The 18446-nt window shown below is 41.2% G+C and overlaps 1 protein-coding gene across 1 annotated transcript in view; it reads left to right on the forward strand.

The window, feature by feature from the left end:
• LOC136879207 (phospholipid scramblase 2) overlaps positions 1-18446 on the forward strand; it is a 148539-nt gene that overhangs the window by 101551 nt on the left and 28542 nt on the right. Inside the window, exon 4 of the mRNA XM_067153003.2 lies at positions 13118-13225. Within this exon, the coding sequence (XP_067009104.1) occupies positions 13118-13225 (108 nt within the window). The remainder of the gene's footprint in view (positions 1-13117; positions 13226-18446) is intronic.

The raw sequence follows: 18446 nt of genomic DNA on the forward strand, positions 1-18446 counted from the left end.
TGTGATGGTTTAATTGTATGTTATGATTGTCAGCTGAAGATGACCTTCACAAGGTCGAAACCGGTCCTGTAGAACAATAATATATAAATATATGTATTGATTAGGTGGAAGCTTCAATACTTCATATTTGTGAAAATAATCAATACGGAAATGAAACTTATAGATTATGTTATGTTCGGCAAGCAATTTATACATTCTGAATGGATGGTGGATGGGGGATAACGAGGGGAAGTTGACATATATACAGAACAAGGAGGGAGTGTTATTAACTTGGTAATCCGTTCGGAGGAAATGTTGGAGAACATAAATAAAATGGAAGTGATTAACTGGGTTGAATCGCATCATGCCCCGTTATCTATAAACCTGAGGAGGGGGGAACATGGGGATAGGTTAGATAAAGGAACGAGTGATAGAGAAAAGGGCATGAGTCTCATTAAATATAAATGGACAGAGGAGACTAAAACAAGACTTGATGAGTATTTACAAAATGAATTCCAAATTATTAACGTAGGGTGTGAAGTAGCACTGAGATGTAATAATGTAGACAGGGCCTTAGAGCTAGTGGAATACCCCGTTAAGAGGGTAGCAGAGGTGATACGTCATAGGGGGAAAAGGGTAGAGTTGACAGAGGGGTGGTTCGATAGTGAGTGTAAGGGATTGAGGAGAGAAGCTCTGAGGGCGCTGAGAGACTTCAGGAAGCATGGAGGGGGAGACTGAGGAGGGAATACAAGACCAAGATAATAGAAAGGAAAGAGGAACAAGTGGAGGCGATCAAAAGTAAGGAAGGGGAAAAGGGATAGGAGAGTGGAGGGTGAGTAAACTGTTAGGAGGGAAGGATGGATGGAAGGGGGATAGAGGGGTTGAGGCGATTGGATGGCGGTTGGAAGTAGGGAATTATGAGTTGGACAGAGAAATATCAGGGGAAGAGGTATTGGAAGTGATAGGCAAAGCTAAAAATAGAACAGCTGGAGGTAGGAACAGAATAACAAATGCATTTTGGAAAGAAGCGATAAAGAATGATAGGATGAGGCAGTGTATAGTGAAGTTATTTAATAAGGTGTTCGAAGGTACAAATTTTCCGAAAGAGTGGCAAAAAGGTATCATATGAACTATATATAAAAGGAAAGGAGTGAGGAGCAACCCCAGTAACGATAGGAACATAACTCTATTAGATGCGTTGAGTAAGGTGTAGCGAATAGACTGAAGAAATGGGCGAAACAGTTTTCTGTTTTATCGATCTACAAATGTGGGTTCAGGAAGGGACGTAGAACAATGGATAACGTGTTTTATTTATTATTATTATTATTTTTATATTTATTTGATTTTATTTTATTTTATGAAATACTTCCTCTCGTGCAGAGGCTGCCTTGCGACAAAGTATACTTTTACATTTATTTTTAGAAGATAAATAGATATACTGTACTTGATAAATGTTGAAGGTAACCTAATTGTAACAGTGATTTCTTAGAATTATCAGTGAGCCCTTTAAGGCTATGATGGCAATCTCCCGTAAAGCTGTATTTGGCAGAGACATCTGTTTCCAGAAATTAGCGGCAAAAGCGGGAATCGTTCCCCTTGCTCCAATCATCAGACCTACTATGTCGATTTCCTCTATCTGGTATTTATCCCTGTAGTAAGGAGTTGTTGGTAAGTAAATATTCCTTTTCTCTAGGTTAACATCTGAGGGCTGCGACTTATGGCTTTCAAAGCGAATTGTGGGGTCGATGATGTAACATCTCTTCTTATTCTTGAAAGCAATGATGTCAATCCTTCTGTGGCTTCCGTTGTCCGCTAAGCAATGAACCTCTTCAAATACCTGGAAACCATGGTCTTTTAGCGTTGCCGCAATTAACGAGCGAATGTTATGATGACGCGTATTCCTTAAAAGTTCACCATGAGGACAAGATCCCAGAACATGCGCAAGAGTTTCAATCTCCTTGAGGCAGCGCCTACAAAGGGAATCGTTCTGAGATCTTCCTGGTACCGATCTAACTGCTGAAATGTTTGCTGTCATCTTAATTGCTTCACGCCATTCACTACATGATAAGCCTTGATGGTCTCGAATCCAGGAGTTGGCAGGAGTATATTCATTTTACAAACATACACCTCTTCCTTTCTGCTGCAAGTTACACCACTCACTGAATGCCCTTTCTCTCAGTACTCTTCTCACTTTCCTGGCATCTGTTATTTCCAGGCGTGGATGCAGCAAATTATCAGATGGAGGGACATTGAGGGATTGTAGTGAGAGAGTTATTTCTTCTTTCAGATTTCTTGTTGCACGGATGTATTCGTCACCTGAGCTTAATAGTACTTTACAGATGTTAATGTGCTGAAGATGGGCTTCCCAAGTGGCGCAGAAGAGTCCCAACCCCTTATATTTTTTCTCAGTGTAGAGCATTCCATTAGGAATGTCTGCAGGCATTTAAAGAATTTCCTTAAGAGCACTTCGAATTAGTATGTCTGTATCAGCAAGGAACTTTCTCGGAATCTTCTCTGGCTTGATAGTATGGAATAGGTATGTGAGAGATAGGCATATAACTGTGTTTATTACTTTAAATTTCTGGTCAGCCTGTAATAGTGGAGAAGAAACCAATATCTCCATTTTATTCCGTAATTTTTAAGCTCCTGTGTAGGTTGAAAAATTATTTCATTTGAAAAGTTAACTCTCAGATAGCGGATTGTTTCCTCACGTCGCAAACTCGATATATCATAGCTCTTAAATTCAGCTGGGTCTTCGATTAACTTTCCGCGTTCAATGCAGATTGCCGTAGTTTTCATTGGGTTGATATAAAGCCCTATTTCATGAAATCTCCTTGTGACTATATTCGAGAGCTCAAGTACTGCTCTTCGACTATTTCCTATGACAACCAAGTCATCAGCGAAACCCATGATTGTTAAAGGTGGAAGATGCGGTACTAAAGAAAATCCATAGTGGCTTGTGAGAGAGTCTTCAGTTAGTTCGTTTAAAATACGATCTGTTGCTAGATTGTAGAGACAGAGAGAAAGAGGTGATCCCTGCATAACACCCCTTTTTAGGCTTAAGGTGGCTGTCTTTCCAGTTACAGTTTCTATTTTTGTAGTGTTTCCTGTCTGGAGATGAACTATTAGTTCCTTTAATTTCTCAGGTATTCCTAATGTCCTCAAGGTCTCATGTAAATGAAGGTGCCCAATGTTGTCAAACGCCTTTCTGACGTCTAGAAAAATCACTGTTAGATCAGTTTTGTTCAGTTTCACGGAATTTAAAACCGAATTGAGTGTAGAAGTATTGATATGTATACCGGCTCAAGATGTGAATCCCCGTTGTTGTGGATTGAAAGCAACGTACTCTCTCAGGCGTTTATCAACAGCTCGCTCAATTACTCTCCTAACAACAGAAAATTGGTCTCCAGTTTGCAATGTCATCAGGGTCACCTCCCTTGTGTATAAGAACGGTTCTTGCCTTTCTAAAACACGGTGGTACCTGTCCTGTTTGAAGCATACGAGTGGCTATTGTGGCAATTATCTCGGAAGCGATGTCACTTTTAATAGCTCTAACGATGACGTAATCTGGTCCAGGTGAAGTGTCCACCGCAATTCTACTTGTTGCAAACTGTATTTCATCTTCAGATATAACATCATTAAACGTGTCATTGTAAACCATTTGTGTAGCTTCACTCACTTTTGGGGGATAATTTTCTCTCACTGAATTATTTTCATGTCCTAATATTTCATGGAAATAGCCATATACATGTTGCGAATTAATCAGACATCTTTCATTGTTTTCACGAAGGACAGTTCTAACTGCTTTCCTACGTTGATTGTGGAACTGAAATTGAGTCAACTGATATAAATATTTACTTCGTCTTTTCTCTATCCCTATTAGCGGACCTTTGCGGATTTGAACCTTGTTTATATCCTTTTTCCGTATTAACATACGATTTCTTTTTACGCGCCTCGTAAAAGTTCCTTGCTGGGTGTTTAGGCCCAGGCAAAAAATCAATTGCAGTGGACTGAAACTTTAGAAAGTCTTCTACAAATAAGAAAAATTTAGAATCATTTATGTCACATTGTAGCCTTTCCCTCCATATCACCATTTGCTCTTGGTAGTACGAGTTATGTGTGTTTTGTTGTTTTATTTCTTTTCTAGATTCATGCAGTTGTTCTAAAGATGTTCCTAAATTTATTTCAGTAGGCTACTTACTTGGTGGTTCGATTCCCCAGCTATCTGTCTATTCACTAGCCATGTTCGGTGTTCATTCGGATGTGCTTTTGAGATATGAATATTGACCCCCCCGAGTGGACTTAAACAGTTGCCCGCAATGGTTACACACAGGCTGAGAGGAATTAATTTTGTCATTAGCTGAAACATTATTTCTGTTTGAATCATCCATTTCAATGCATGATGTGTCAGCAGAGGTATATAAACTTCGGTTAACCTTACTTACGTGATCACCAGCTGATCATTCAAGTGCTATGGTAACTATGCACTATAAGTAAATAAACAAATATGGCTTCCCTGACTTAAGATGTACACACATTCAATTTGAAAAGATTATATCAAAAAATATACTGACGAAAACACAGATAACATAGTATCGTATAAAAATCAATATAAATAACCACAATCACAACCCTATTATTCTTAAGAATACATCACTTAAAAGATTAATCCTATAAAGACCACATGCAGTAATTGATAATTATGTGAGGAAGGAAGGAAGCAAGGTGTATATGGCAGCGGATGATTTTGAAAAGGCATTCGACACAGTTAGCAGGAAGGCGCTGCTTGAAAGACTGGGTAGGGTTGGAATTTCCAAAAAGATGAAACGGGCTACTGAGGCCATATATGAGGAAGTGTACTGTAGTATAAGATTAGAAGACGGGGTTGTAAGTGGTCTAATCGAATCAAATGTAGGTTTCAAACAGGGCTGCAAATTATCTCCCATTCTTTTTTTACCTTTATCAATGATATATTAGAAGGGCATGCGATGGAGCGGGCGTGTCCGGTATTGGGTGATATATAGATCCCTGGTCTGATGTTTTCAGACGATGTGTTATTGATGACGTTGACGGGGGAGGATTACAGAGAAGTTTAAATAAGGTTGCGGATTACGCCAGGAATTGGTCGTTGAGAGTAAATAGTACTAAGGCAAAGGTAATGGTAAGTAGGAAAAGCAGGAATGGGAAGACAAAGAAGAATTGGTAATAGAGGAGACAAATAAGTGAGAGTACTTGGGGGTTTGTATAAGTAGGAATGGCAAATGGTCCGAACAAATTAATCAAGCTAAGTGGAGGGGATGGCAGCACTTTCAGTCATAAGAATATTGGAAAACAAATTCCCAGGGGTCGATTACAAAATTCAGAAAATGGCATTTAGAACAGTGGTTCTAAATAGGGTGTTATATGGAGAAGAAATATGGGGGGTTGAAAAGGAATGTATTATATTAAAACAGATTGTTCCTAGATATGGACAAATTGTATTGGACCTCCCAAATTGTACAGCTAACTCAGCGGTCAGGGTCATGTGTAATGTGTGCTTAGAGGTCGATATCATGAAGAGAGTGTTGGGGTACTGGAGAAGTTTGGTAACGGGAGAGAGCGGTCTTCTCCTGCAAACGGTCTACCGGCACAAAATGAAGAGTTCTTTTGGAGACTATTGGGTTGACAAGGTGAAGAATATCATTGAGAGGTTGGGGTTAGGAATTTATTGGGGGAAGGGCAGGGAAAGAAGGAATGCAGTTTGTTGGAAGAACACGTGAAAAGGATTAAAGATATTCACTTACAGGAGCTGGAGACTGATTGCGGGAGAAGAGCGTCCCTAAACATGTTTATTATAATCAAACAAATAGTAAGTGTAAGAATAGAAAATATGAATAGATTAGAGAGAAGATCAATAATTTGGTGGATGTTGGGTACTCAGAGAAATAAAAGGTGGACAAGAATGAACGACAACTCCCTCTCAACCACTGTTCGCTAGCTCCCTTCCAAGATGTCAGTGAATACTTTGCCTGGTATACTAATCAATGAGATACCTCGATAGTTGTTGCAATCCTTCCTGTTCCCTTACTTATAGTTAGTTCCAATTACTGCTTTTGTCCAGTCTGAAGGCACCTTACCAACACTCCATGCTAATCTTACTACTCTATGAAGCCATTTCATCTCTGCCTTCCCACTATACTTCACAATTTCAGGTCTAATTTAATCTATTCCTGCTGCTTTATGACAATGGAGTTTATTTACTATCCTTTCCACTTCCTCAAGCAACATCATTTTCCTCCTCCCCATGAGCTTGGCTGTTCGCAACACCACCATGATGATTTCCTTTTACATTGAGAAGATGTTCAAAATATTCCCTCCACCTCTCCAGTGATTCCCTGGGATCTGTTATGAGTTCATCTAAATTACTCAAAACACTGTTCATTTCCTTTTTCCCTCCCTTCCTAAGATTCTTTATTACTGTCCAGAAAGGTTTCCCTGCTGCTTGGCCTAGACTTTCCAAGTTATTACCAAACTATTCCCACGACTTCGTTTTGGATTCAACAACTATTTGTTTCGCTCTGTTTCTTATATATACGTACAAATCCCTGTCTGCCTCGGCCCTTGTTTGGAGCCATTTCTGATAAGCCTTTTTTCTACGTTTCAAAGCTGCTCTCACTTCATCATTCCCTCAAGATGTTCGCCTTTTCCCATCTTTACACATCTTAGGCATTCCCTTGCTGTTACTATTACAGCATCCCTGTATGTCATCCATTCACTTTCTATATCCTGAACCTGCTTACTGTCTACTGTTCGAAACTTCTCACTAATCATATCCATTTATTTCTGCCTAATTTCCTCGCCCTGGAGATTTTCTACCCTTATTCGTTTGCAGACAGATTTCACTTTCTCTACCACAGGCCTAGAGATACTTAGTTCACCACAGATCAGATAGTGGTCTGTATCATCGAAAAATCCCCGGAAAACTCATACATTCCTAACAGAATTTCTGAATTCGAAGTCGGTTAAGATATAGTCTATCATGGATCTGATACCCCTAGCCTCCCATGTGTAGCGGTGAATAGCCTTATGATTGAAGAATGTATTCGTAACTGCTAAACCCATACTACCACAGAAGTCCATCAAACGCTTCCCATTCCCATTAGCTTCCATATCTTCCCCACATTTACCAATCACTCTTTCGTATCCTTCAGTTCTATTCCCACCTCTCACATTAAAATCGCCCATTACCACTATTCTATCCTTGCTGTTGGCCCTGACCACGATGTCACTCAATGCTTCATAAAACTTGCCAAGTTCATCCTCATCTGCAGCCTCACATGGTGAATACACGGAGACAATTCTCGTCCTAATTCCTCCAACTGACAATCTACCCACATCATTTGCTCATTTACGTGCGTAACAGAAACTATGTTTCGTGCAATGGTATTTCTGATAAAGAGCCCTGCCCCAGACTCTTTTTGTTCAGCCATGATGTTCGCAGCCGCTGTCATAAAATATAACTATATCATCTGCAAACAGGAATAGCTTACCAGTAAACTCAAGATAACCTATATAATTAATAAGTATCAGAAACAGTAATGGTCACAGCACTGACCCCTTTGGGACACCTGTTTTAACATTGTAGATGGATCCTTTACCTTCACTAATATTAACTTATTGCTTCCTGTCAGTTAAGTAATTTTTAAACCACTCAAAGGCTATTCTTCTAATTCCTGCATTCGCTAGCTTTAGTAGGATATGGTTAACTGTGTTAAATGCCTTTGCAAGATGTATGAAAAGTCCACCTTCTATTTTATTATTATCTAACGCATTATGTATAAGGGACACTATAATACCAATATAAACATCTATGTCATCTATGTCAAGGGACACTATGTCAAAAGCAACTGAAAGTGTAGTATGTTTGGGTAGGAAGCCATATTGAAATTTGAAGAAGATATGTGTTTTTATTCGGAAATTCAAGACTTGTTTCTTTATTACTGCTTCAAGTACTTTTGCTAGTGAAGATACTATACACAGTGTATTGTAATTAATGAGGTCAAATTGAGTTCTTTCTTAAGAACTGGTACCACTCTTGCGAATTTACATTTATCTGGTATTTCTCCTATTTTGCAATGACACATTAATTTTTCAGTGAGCTAGTTGGCTAGTGCTCGTATGATTTTTGTAACTTCCTTAACATCTGTTGGCCTAAATTATAGAGAGTTGCAGATAGTATGATTAGATAGCAAAGATATACTCTTCGATTGTTTCAGTTGAACGGTTTACCGTATAGCTTTGGTTTTTGCGTATAGGATTTTTTCTTTTTACCACTTCTAAGAAATTCTGTGTTACCCATGGCCTATGTGTATCTTCTCGTGGTGGTTTTTGCCCAGTATTTGAACTACCTAGTCTAAGTCCCTCACTAATGAAAGACAGAAATGGTCATATGCTTCTTTCAAGTCAGTAGATAGATTTGTACAGGTATTCTTTGTGAAAATATCATTTAGCTTAGTGTAGGCTAATCTTTAATCAAGTTTTCAACTACATTAGCGAAAAATGTGATAAAGGCTTTATAAATATCTTGACTAGAAGTGTGTTCAACATTTTCATAAACAAGTTCTGTAACTTTTGGTTTATTATTAGTTCTACCAAGTATCTGGTTAACTGCCTTCCACATTTCATTAATAGTATCCCCTTTTCTAATTGCATGCATATAATATGACCTTTTTAGCAATCTTTTCATTTTAATAACGTCCTTGCAAAATCTTATATACTCTTCGACTGTTTCAGTTGAACGGTTTACCGTATAGCTTTGGTTTCTGCGTATAGGATTTTTTCTTTTTACCACTTCTAAGAAATTCTGTGTTACCCATGGCCTATGTGTATCTTTTCGTGGTGGTTTTTGCCCAGTATTTGAACTACCTAGTCTAAGTCCTTCACTAATGAAAGCACAGAAATGGTCATATGCTTCGTTCAAGTCAGTAGATAGATTTGTACAGGTATTCTTTGTGAAAATATCATTTAGCTTAGTGTAGGCTAATTTATTTTCATGTTTCTTTGTACATTTGCGTCACTTCTGAATGGAGTACTGTCTTTAATTTGTGTTGTCCCTCCAAGAATTAGAATATTATGATCACTAAGGTCACTTATTTCATTATATAAATGATAATGAGCAGTGGCGAAGTTTGAGTGTATATGATCAATTAAAGTTGAGGACGTGGATGTTGTTCTTGTTGGTAGCCTTGTATTGCAGGTGTAAAAATTGTAACAATTCAATAAATATGTACAGTTGTTATAAATAGTGCTATATTTTAAAAATCTACGTTATCGTCTCATATGAGCAGTGAGTTTGATTTTCTTGTACTGCTCAAAACAAATTCAAGGTCTATCATAAAGTTAGTAGTATTCTTCTCCTTTGGGCTGTAATGTGAAATTACGTTATATCTCCGGTTTTTGTTAAATACTTCTATTTGGAGAATACTGTGGTAACTCTTAATGATTTTAATGTCTTAAGTTGTCCATTTTCTTGATACATACACTGAGAGAGCTCCTTCAGAACCCTCTCTAGCTAGATGGTAAGTTTGAAAACTAGATATCGATATGTTATAATAGGATGTTTCTTCACCTGATAGCCAGTTTTCTGTTAATTTCAAGTTCTTTAACCTCATCAATAATAAGCATAATATTCCCAAACTTATTCCTAACACTTTGTGGATTGATACAGATACGTTGAAATTTAGAGCACGATTCTTAGTTTGTAATTTATAGTTTTCTATAGCTTCACACTGGATCTCAAGATAACTTATTATTCCGTTATTCCTACAAATGTCCTCTACCATTTAAAATCAGTACCAATTTGTGTGAATATGGTACCTGCAGTGTTTACTGCCCGTGTTTATTCTCGATGTGTGCCATCTTTGTCTCGTTGCTGATGCGCATGCAATCACGGGAAGCGCTAATGTAACCTAACCTGAACACATCTGATGGACTCGCAAAGTCAGTGTAACTTTGCGTGATGGGCAGTTCAGTCCAATATCCTGGGTGTTCAACACTCATTTTCTTTTGTCATTTCTGGCAGTCCACGAATCAACCAATTGTTCCTGCGGTCTTCTGACCCATCTAAAGACTGTTTGGTATCATTGCTTACACTCACCAGAGATTTTTCCAATTCAGATATTCTTTTCCTCGACTCACTTGTGAGCGTTTTGAACTTCTCAAACTGGTCATTTATAAATTCTGTCGCTTCCTTAATAACATTGAGTTCAACCACGAATAAAGTTTTCAGTTCTGTAACAGATAATTGTATCTTCTTCGTAACCTCCTTAACTACGTCACATTCGCTTAGTTTAGGTGGCGGGTGACAATCATCACTTCTTACCGCCTCATATGCCTTGTTTGACATTCGTGTGCATTCCTTGTGAAAATTACGTCCCCATCCCCTCACAATTAACGAATTCCTCACAATTTCTCACTTTTTGCCTCACAGAGAACAAACATTAGCCTACTAGCTGCTGCAGCTATTTTGAATCAGGTGATCGTAATGTTGGCCTCGCGCCGCAACATGGATAAAGTGGCGCCATTCGTACTCTATGATTATGAATGCTCTAAGCTTTCGGGTATCTGTCTTTAATTTTGCACCAGTGATTCTATAATGCGTATTTTCAACTTATTTTCGTCATTCGACAGCCACGCCTAATTGCCTGGAAACATAGCGCTTCTACCTCTCTATGGTATTCTAGCTCGTTGGTATTCATAAAAGGTTGTGAAAGCCATGTGAGCCCTACTTCTAAAAGTTGTTCTACACCTTTGTCCATCCCCTATTATGTCCTCCATGTCTCACACAAAAATTAACAAACAGCTGGAAAGCTAATTGATTATTCAGTACCTAACAGCAAATTACACAGGCATAATATATTCAACGTTACATGTCTCAAACAACTTGTAAGAAAAATAATGTTTTTTACAAGTTCTTGTACTGCACAAGTATTTTTATTTTGACTTGTTGACAAGTCACCAGACGGTGAGTGAACTTGCGGAGGATGGCTTCAGTCCTGATGGGCCTTGCCTACTAAGCGACTGATGCTCAGCCCGAAGGCCTGTAACATGTAGCTGCTATACTCACTCATTGTACCTACAGGTGTTTTTATGATACAGGAATTCGTGTTTTCCAACAACTTGTATGGAAAATTACTTACATCTTTATGAAACAATCCCCTGCTAACGTCCTCAGTTGGTTTCCTTTCTCCACTCGTACACAGCGGTGCCTAACTGGATGGGCAAGAGACCCACTCAGGGAGGTCTGTAGTACAGGGCTGGAGTCATCTTTCCTCATGAATATTTTTCCATTCCTTGTCCAAGCGCGTTCTTTACTCTAGGAACTAACCAGAAAATAATCCGGTTGAGTTTCGATAAATGTTCGTTTATATAAATAGGAAAATCGGCAGCGTAATTGAGATCTTTGCTCTTCTGGTCTAGGATTTTGTCCCGAGTTTCTCCACAGCTGTTGGAGGAACGTTACCGGTACTTCTTTGATGTTGCTTACCTATTCGAAGGCGATACTCAATGTCCTCCGTTCTGCATTGCGCTCAAGTATGCGAGCGATATTTTCTACGATGACATATAATATAGTTTCATCACTGCTCCATGACTAAATGGTTAGCGTGCTGGCCTTTGGTCACAGGAGTCCCGGGTTCGATTTCCGAGAGGGTCGGGAATTTTAACCAAAATTGGTTAATTTCGCTGGCACGGGAACTGGGTGTATGTGTCGTCTTAATCATAATGTCATCGTCATCATGAGACTCAGGTCGCCTACAGGCGTCAAATCGAAAGACCTGCATCTGGCAAGCCGAACTTGTCCTCGGACACTACCGGCACTAAAAGCCATACGCCATTTCATTTGTTATCACTGCTCACCGGTACACCTTCTATTTCGACGTGATAATTTTTGGAACAATGTTCTTAATCATTTACTTTTGCAATCAACGCAGTATTTTGCATTTTATTGAATCCAGTAGCAGTTGGAGTCATCATGTTTTACCTTTACAAATCTGCCAAGATCTTATCCAGTTTCTGAATTGTCTGTTCTTTACAGGGACGGCAAAACCACTACAAATTTCCATTACCACTTGTCATAGCTTTACATACATTACACGCACGGTAAATAAAACTTTCCTTGACATTTTCCGTCGCAAATACCATATCCTTCTGCGTTCACATTTGTTACACTTAGAACTCTAATTGTCACCACCTTGGAAGTGGAGTATTGTGTAAATTCCCTCATGTCTCATCATTGAAACAACTTTGTACAATAAACCATATTTGGTCAAAATTTGAGTTTCAGCAGTTTTGTTAACAAGATTGTTAAATTCAGTAATGTTGGCTTTTATTTCCAAAGTAGGAATGAAATGTCTTACAAGCATGCCACAGTTTTTAAATTCTTATGCTTCAGTTAAAAACCTTTCTTACAGCTGAAGAAGACCGGAAGTGTGGTTATGTCTGACGATGTGATACGTCACTGTACCTTCCTCTGCTGTGACTTTTTCTTCTTTCCTTGCAAAAACCCATAGTTTTTCTCAACAATGATCTTTGTTTCTTCTCACTGACGTGGTCGATGATGTCTGCTTGTGGAGTTAAACCGCGTTATTTGTTGAAGTCTCAAGTGAAAGATGTAGAGCACGTAACTCACTCTAACGCATGCTCTACACTTTGCCATTATTGCTTCCACTAAGAATCCTGGGACCAGCATTTCATCATGCCAACACTTAAGACACTAAGTTCGAGACGACGAGTCTAGGCGGACGATAACCATGATGGTGGAGGTGGTGTTAGCGAATTTGCAATTCTATTAGAATATTGCTGCTGAAACTGAATTCGCATTGATATTTTAAAAATGAAAATCAGAAGATTTAGACATCCCAAGGGACTTTCCTGGGACATCAGGAACAATCTGTGAAAAAAAAAACGGACTCTCCCAGTAAAATTCTAGCTAACAGGAACATGATGTGACACACCCTTGTTATTTGTCAGCTATCCTGTGTTTCCCAATGTTATTTATTTATAACTTGCTTTTGACAGAATGAAGGATCTATAACTGACCTAGTAAGCCTATACAGGGATTTTATGATTTCAAATGTATTTGCCTCTTCTTTTCTTAAAGATGGATGGAGAACAACTAATTTTAGTCAGTTCATTCCTCTTTCTGGTCTGGACTTCCTCATTGGAGCTGAACAGTTGTTGATACTGCAGACCGTGGAACTCGATGACAGTAAGTAACATCTTTATAGCATAATGTTGAAGTAAAGCTGGTTCATTCTAAAATACACTGTTGTTTGTAGAAAGTGAAACACCAAGACCGAGTGCTGTGATCACAATGCAATTTATTCCACATATTAGGGACATGAAAGACACAAATGATTACAATTACAGAACTGTACATGCACGGTGACCGCGGAAATTCAGTACGGCGTAGCACCACCACGCGCTGCAATCAGAGCCGCTAGACGTCGTGGCATGGGATCAAAGAGCGCCTGAATATGCTGCTGGGGAATACTCTGCCATGCGGTTTGTAGGCGCGTCCATAAATCATCAACAGTGGCTGCAGGAGGACCTGAACGACCAAGGTTCCGACTGACCATATCCCAGACATGTTCAACGGGTGACATATCCGGCGAATGTGCAGGCCAGGAAAGCAGTGGTATCCGTTGTTCTTCAAGGAAGGCTTGCACATTCCTCGCCACATGCGGCCGGGCATTGTCCTGCTGGAATATGGCGTCTGAAACGGCCTGCAAGAGGTTCAGTGCCTCGACCTGTAAAACTTCCCCTTTGTAGCGGCAGCTGTTCAGATTGCCTTCAAGACGTAGGAGGCGAAATCGCATGTTATAGGCAATTGCGCCCCAAACCACCACACTTGGCGTTTGCGCGCTATGCCGCTCAACAGTACAGTATGCCCGATGGCGTTCACCACGGTGGCGTCTAACGCGTATGCGGCCATCACTGTAGGACAAGTTGATGCAGGACTCGTCCGAAAACACTACATTTTGCCACTCAGCACGCCAGTGTCGGTGGTCACGTGCCCATTGCAGTCTAAGGCGTTCGTGGTTGCTGGTCAATGGAAGCTGGCGCAATGGCATGCTTGCCACCAGTCCGTCCCTCAGAAGACGGCGTCGAACCGTCGATGCAGACATCCTCACCCCCGTTGCAGTGCCCTAACGTCGAGCCAACATCGTGGACGAAGCTGTTCTGTCCGTTACGGCGAAGCGGACAAGATGGCGGCCATCTCGCGCTGTGGTCACATTTTGTCGGCTCTTCTCTCCACTGGTTCCACATATGTCTACCCTGTACGAGCCGCAATGTCACGGAACGACAGACCCACCTCCCGGAGCCCTATCATTCTGCCCCGTTCAAACCCACTCACGTGCAGATATTCTCTCTTGTGATATCGACGTTTCCACTTCATATGACGGCTCCACACTAACTGAGCGTTGCGTAAAACTGCCCTGACCGGTCACACACAGAAGGGCACTGCTGGGCCTACGTGCAATTTAAAACACTTATTATGGTTCCACTGTTCTACACGTCCTTCGAGTTTGGCGAGTTTCAGACCATTGCTTCTGAGTGTTTCACTTTCTACAAACAGCAGTGTATATGAGTGCAGTAATTCTTATTCTTGTATAAAAGGTATTTAAACCGGCTGAGAACATGCATATCGGAGAAGACAGGCTGAACCATCATCACAATGAGTGGTCTGAAATTCTAGATACATCCAACCACAAAATGTGGGCAAATACAGTAGCTATCAAAATGTTAACCATTGTGAGTGTGCAGATGGTAGAGGAGAGGAGGAGACGGGCTGCAGCCTTGCCTACTAAGCGACTGATGCTCAGCCCGAAGGTCTGTAACATGTAGCTGCTATCGCACCGAGTGAACCTGCCGTCAGGTCCAAGTAACCAGGGCATGTGAATCGTGGGGCTGGCTTATGAAAAGAGGAAAGCAGGTTTCAATTTTTAAGAAGAGCTACAGAGCAGTAATGTGAGTCGATGAAGAAGTTGCCTGAACAGAAACTGTGCATTGCTTATTAAGAGAAATGACTAACATTAACATTTCACTGATGTCAGGTTCTGTTGTTGAAATTGGTTAAAATGAATCCAAACTGGAGGACAGTAGAGTTGATCGAGACCAAATACACAACCAGAAAGGGTCTCTCATCTAACTTACTTAAGTGATTTATTAAAATAAATACATATTTATCTGAATTAAAGCCACTTTATATTAACAAGTCTAACAGAGAAAGCTGCATCGGCTTTTATCAGGGCAAATCACGTGACGGTCTTCGATGACAGTAATCGCAGAAATGTTTGAAGGAACATGAAAATCAGGACCACAATACTCCCCCACTAACCGAACTCGGGGTGGTCAGGACTTACCGCCCTCTGTTCATAGCATCGTGCAGTGCCATGGTGGCGTTGTGCATGTATTTACTGAGTGCAGATCTCCATGTATTTGATAACTTGAAGCCTGTTGAAGTTACATTGGCGCAGCTCTATCTCTATGATTTCCCTCACAAATTGAGCATAGAAGTGTTCTGCTATGGCAGACTGTGAGAGATTTAAGACCCTGACCCACGGGCTAATGAACCTTTTTTTCATGCAAGTGGATTTTCTTTTACGGTCGAAACATGGATTTGAGCACTTGGTCTGTGCTGAAAACTGGAATTATATTGTACTTCCAAAGAATGCACCCTATTCCGTTAGCACCAGGGTGAAAAAATATGACGTCAATTAAGAATGTCACTCTTTCATCTTGTAAGACCGGCATGGCACAGCACAACACATTTCAGAAACTGTCTGAACAAGGCGGTAACTCAGTAACTTCCCTCCTGACCACTGATGCGCGAGTCCTGTGTGTGGCCGTAACTTCCATGCACCATGATGTATTTCTGTGATTACGGTAATCAGCAGACCTTGGTAAAAAGCTTGGCTTTCTCCGTTGAATTAATTAATATAAAGTGGCTTGAGATCTAATATTTATTTATTTTAATAAATGACTATGAGCCATTGAGTGATGTTTGGCAAATTCAAAGTAGACGAAAGACACCTAGCAGTAACTGAGAGAGGAGTGTGGTAACAATAGGACGATGACCTGACATGATAGAGCAGTACCTGAGAGAAGAGCTGTGGTAACACATGGACGATGACCTGGAATGACAAAGCAGTACCTGAGAGAGGAGCTGTGGTAACACATGGACGATGACCTGGAATGACAAAGCAGTACCTGAAAGAGGAGCTGTGGTAACATTAGGAAGATGACCTGACATGACAGAGCAGTACCTGAGAGAGGAGCTGTGGTAACACATGGACGATGACCTGACATGACAGAGCATTACCTGATAGAGGAGCTGTGGTAACACATGGACGATGACCTGGAATGACAAAGCAGTACCTGAAAGAGGAGCTGTGGTAACATTAGGAAGATGACCTGACATGACAGAACAGTACCTGAGAGAGGAGCTGTGGTAACATTAGGAAGATGACCTGACATGATAGAGCAGTACCTGAAAGAGGAGCTGTGGTAACACATGGACGATGACCTGGAATGACAAAGCAGTACCTGAAAGAGGAGCTGTGGTAACATATGGACGATGACCTGGAATGACAAAGCAGTACCTGAAAGAGGAGCTGTGGTAACACATGGACGATGACCTGGAATGACAAAGCAGTACCTGAAAGAGGAGCTGTGGTAACACATGGACGATGACCTGGAATGACAAAGCAGTACCTGAAAGAGGAGCTGTGGTAACACATGGACGATGACCTGGCATGACAGAGCAGTACCTGAAAGAGGAGCTGTGGTAACACAAGGACGATGACCTGGAATGACAAAGCAGTACCTGAGAGAAGAGCTGTCGTAACACAAGGACGATGACATGACATGACAGGGGAGAGGAGCTGTGGTAACATTAGGAAGATGACCTGACATGACAGAACAGTACCTGACAGAGGAGCTGTGGTAACACATGGACGATGACCTGGAATGACAAAGCAGTACCTGAGAGAAGAGCTGTCGTAACACAAGGACGATGACATGACATGACAGGGGAGAGGAGCTGTGGTAACATTAGGAAGATGACCTGACATGACAGAACAGTACCTGACAGAGGAGCTGTGGTAACACATGGACGATGACCTGGAATGACAAAGCAGTACCTGAAAGAGGAGCTGTGGTAACACATGGACGATGACCTGGCATGACAGAGCAGTACCTGAAAGAGGAGCTGTGGTAACACATGGACGATGACCTGGAATGACAAAGCAGTACCTGAGAGAAGAGCTGTCGTAACACAAGGACGATGACATGACATGACAGGGGAGAGGAGCTGTGGTAACATTAGGAAGATGACCTGACATGACAGAACAGTATCTGACAGAGGAGCTGTGGTAACACATGGACGATGACCTGACATGACAGAGCAGTACCTGAAAGAGGAGCTGTGGTAACACATGGACGATGACCTGGAATGACAAAGCAGTACCTGAAAGAGGAGCTGTGGTAACACATGGACGATGACCTGGAATGACAAAGCAGTACCTGAAAGAGGAGCTGTGGTAACACATGGACAATGACCTGGCATGACAGAGCAGTACCTGACAGAGGAGCTGTGGTGACACATGGACGATGACCTGGCATGACAGAGCAGTACCTGACAGAGGAGCTGTGGTAACACAAAGACGATGACCTGACATGATAGAGCAGCACCTGAGAGAGAAACTGTGGTAACCAAACGACGATGACCTGACATGACAGAGCAGTACCTGACAGAGGAGCTGTGGTAACACATGGACGATGACCTGACATGATAGAGCAGTACCTGAGAGAGAAACTGTGGTAACCAAACGACGATGACCTGACATGACAGAGCAGTACCTGACAGAGGAGCTGTGGTAACACATGGACGATGACCTGACATGACAGAGCATTACCTGATAGAGGAGCTGTGGTAACACTAGGACGATGACCTGACATGACAGAGCATTACCTGATAGAGGAGCTGTAGTAACACTAGGAAGATGACCTGACATGACAGAGCAGTACCTGACAGAGGAGCTGTGGTAACACATGGACGATGACCTGACATGATAGAGCAGTACCTGAGAGAGAAACTGTGGTAACCAAACGACGATGACCTGACATGACAGAGCAGTACCTGACAGAGGAGCTGTGGTAACACATGGACGATGACCTGACATGACAGAGCATTACCTGATAGAGGAGCTGTGGTAACACATGGACGTTGCCCTGACATGACAGAGCATTACCTGAGAGAGAAGCTGTGGTAACACATGGACGTTGCCCTGACATGACAGAGCAGTACCTGAGAGAGGAGCTGTGGTAACACAATGATGATGACAGACCCCCTGGCATTCGATGAGCGGCAGAAGTAGTGAAATTTGTTAGAGCCGTGCTGGAAGCACAGGTTGTCCACATTGCAT

The sequence above is a fragment of the Anabrus simplex genome, chromosome 8 (genome assembly GCF_040414725.1).
Source record: "Anabrus simplex isolate iqAnaSimp1 chromosome 8, ASM4041472v1, whole genome shotgun sequence".
Lineage (NCBI taxonomy): Eukaryota > Metazoa > Arthropoda > Insecta > Orthoptera > Tettigoniidae > Anabrus > Anabrus simplex.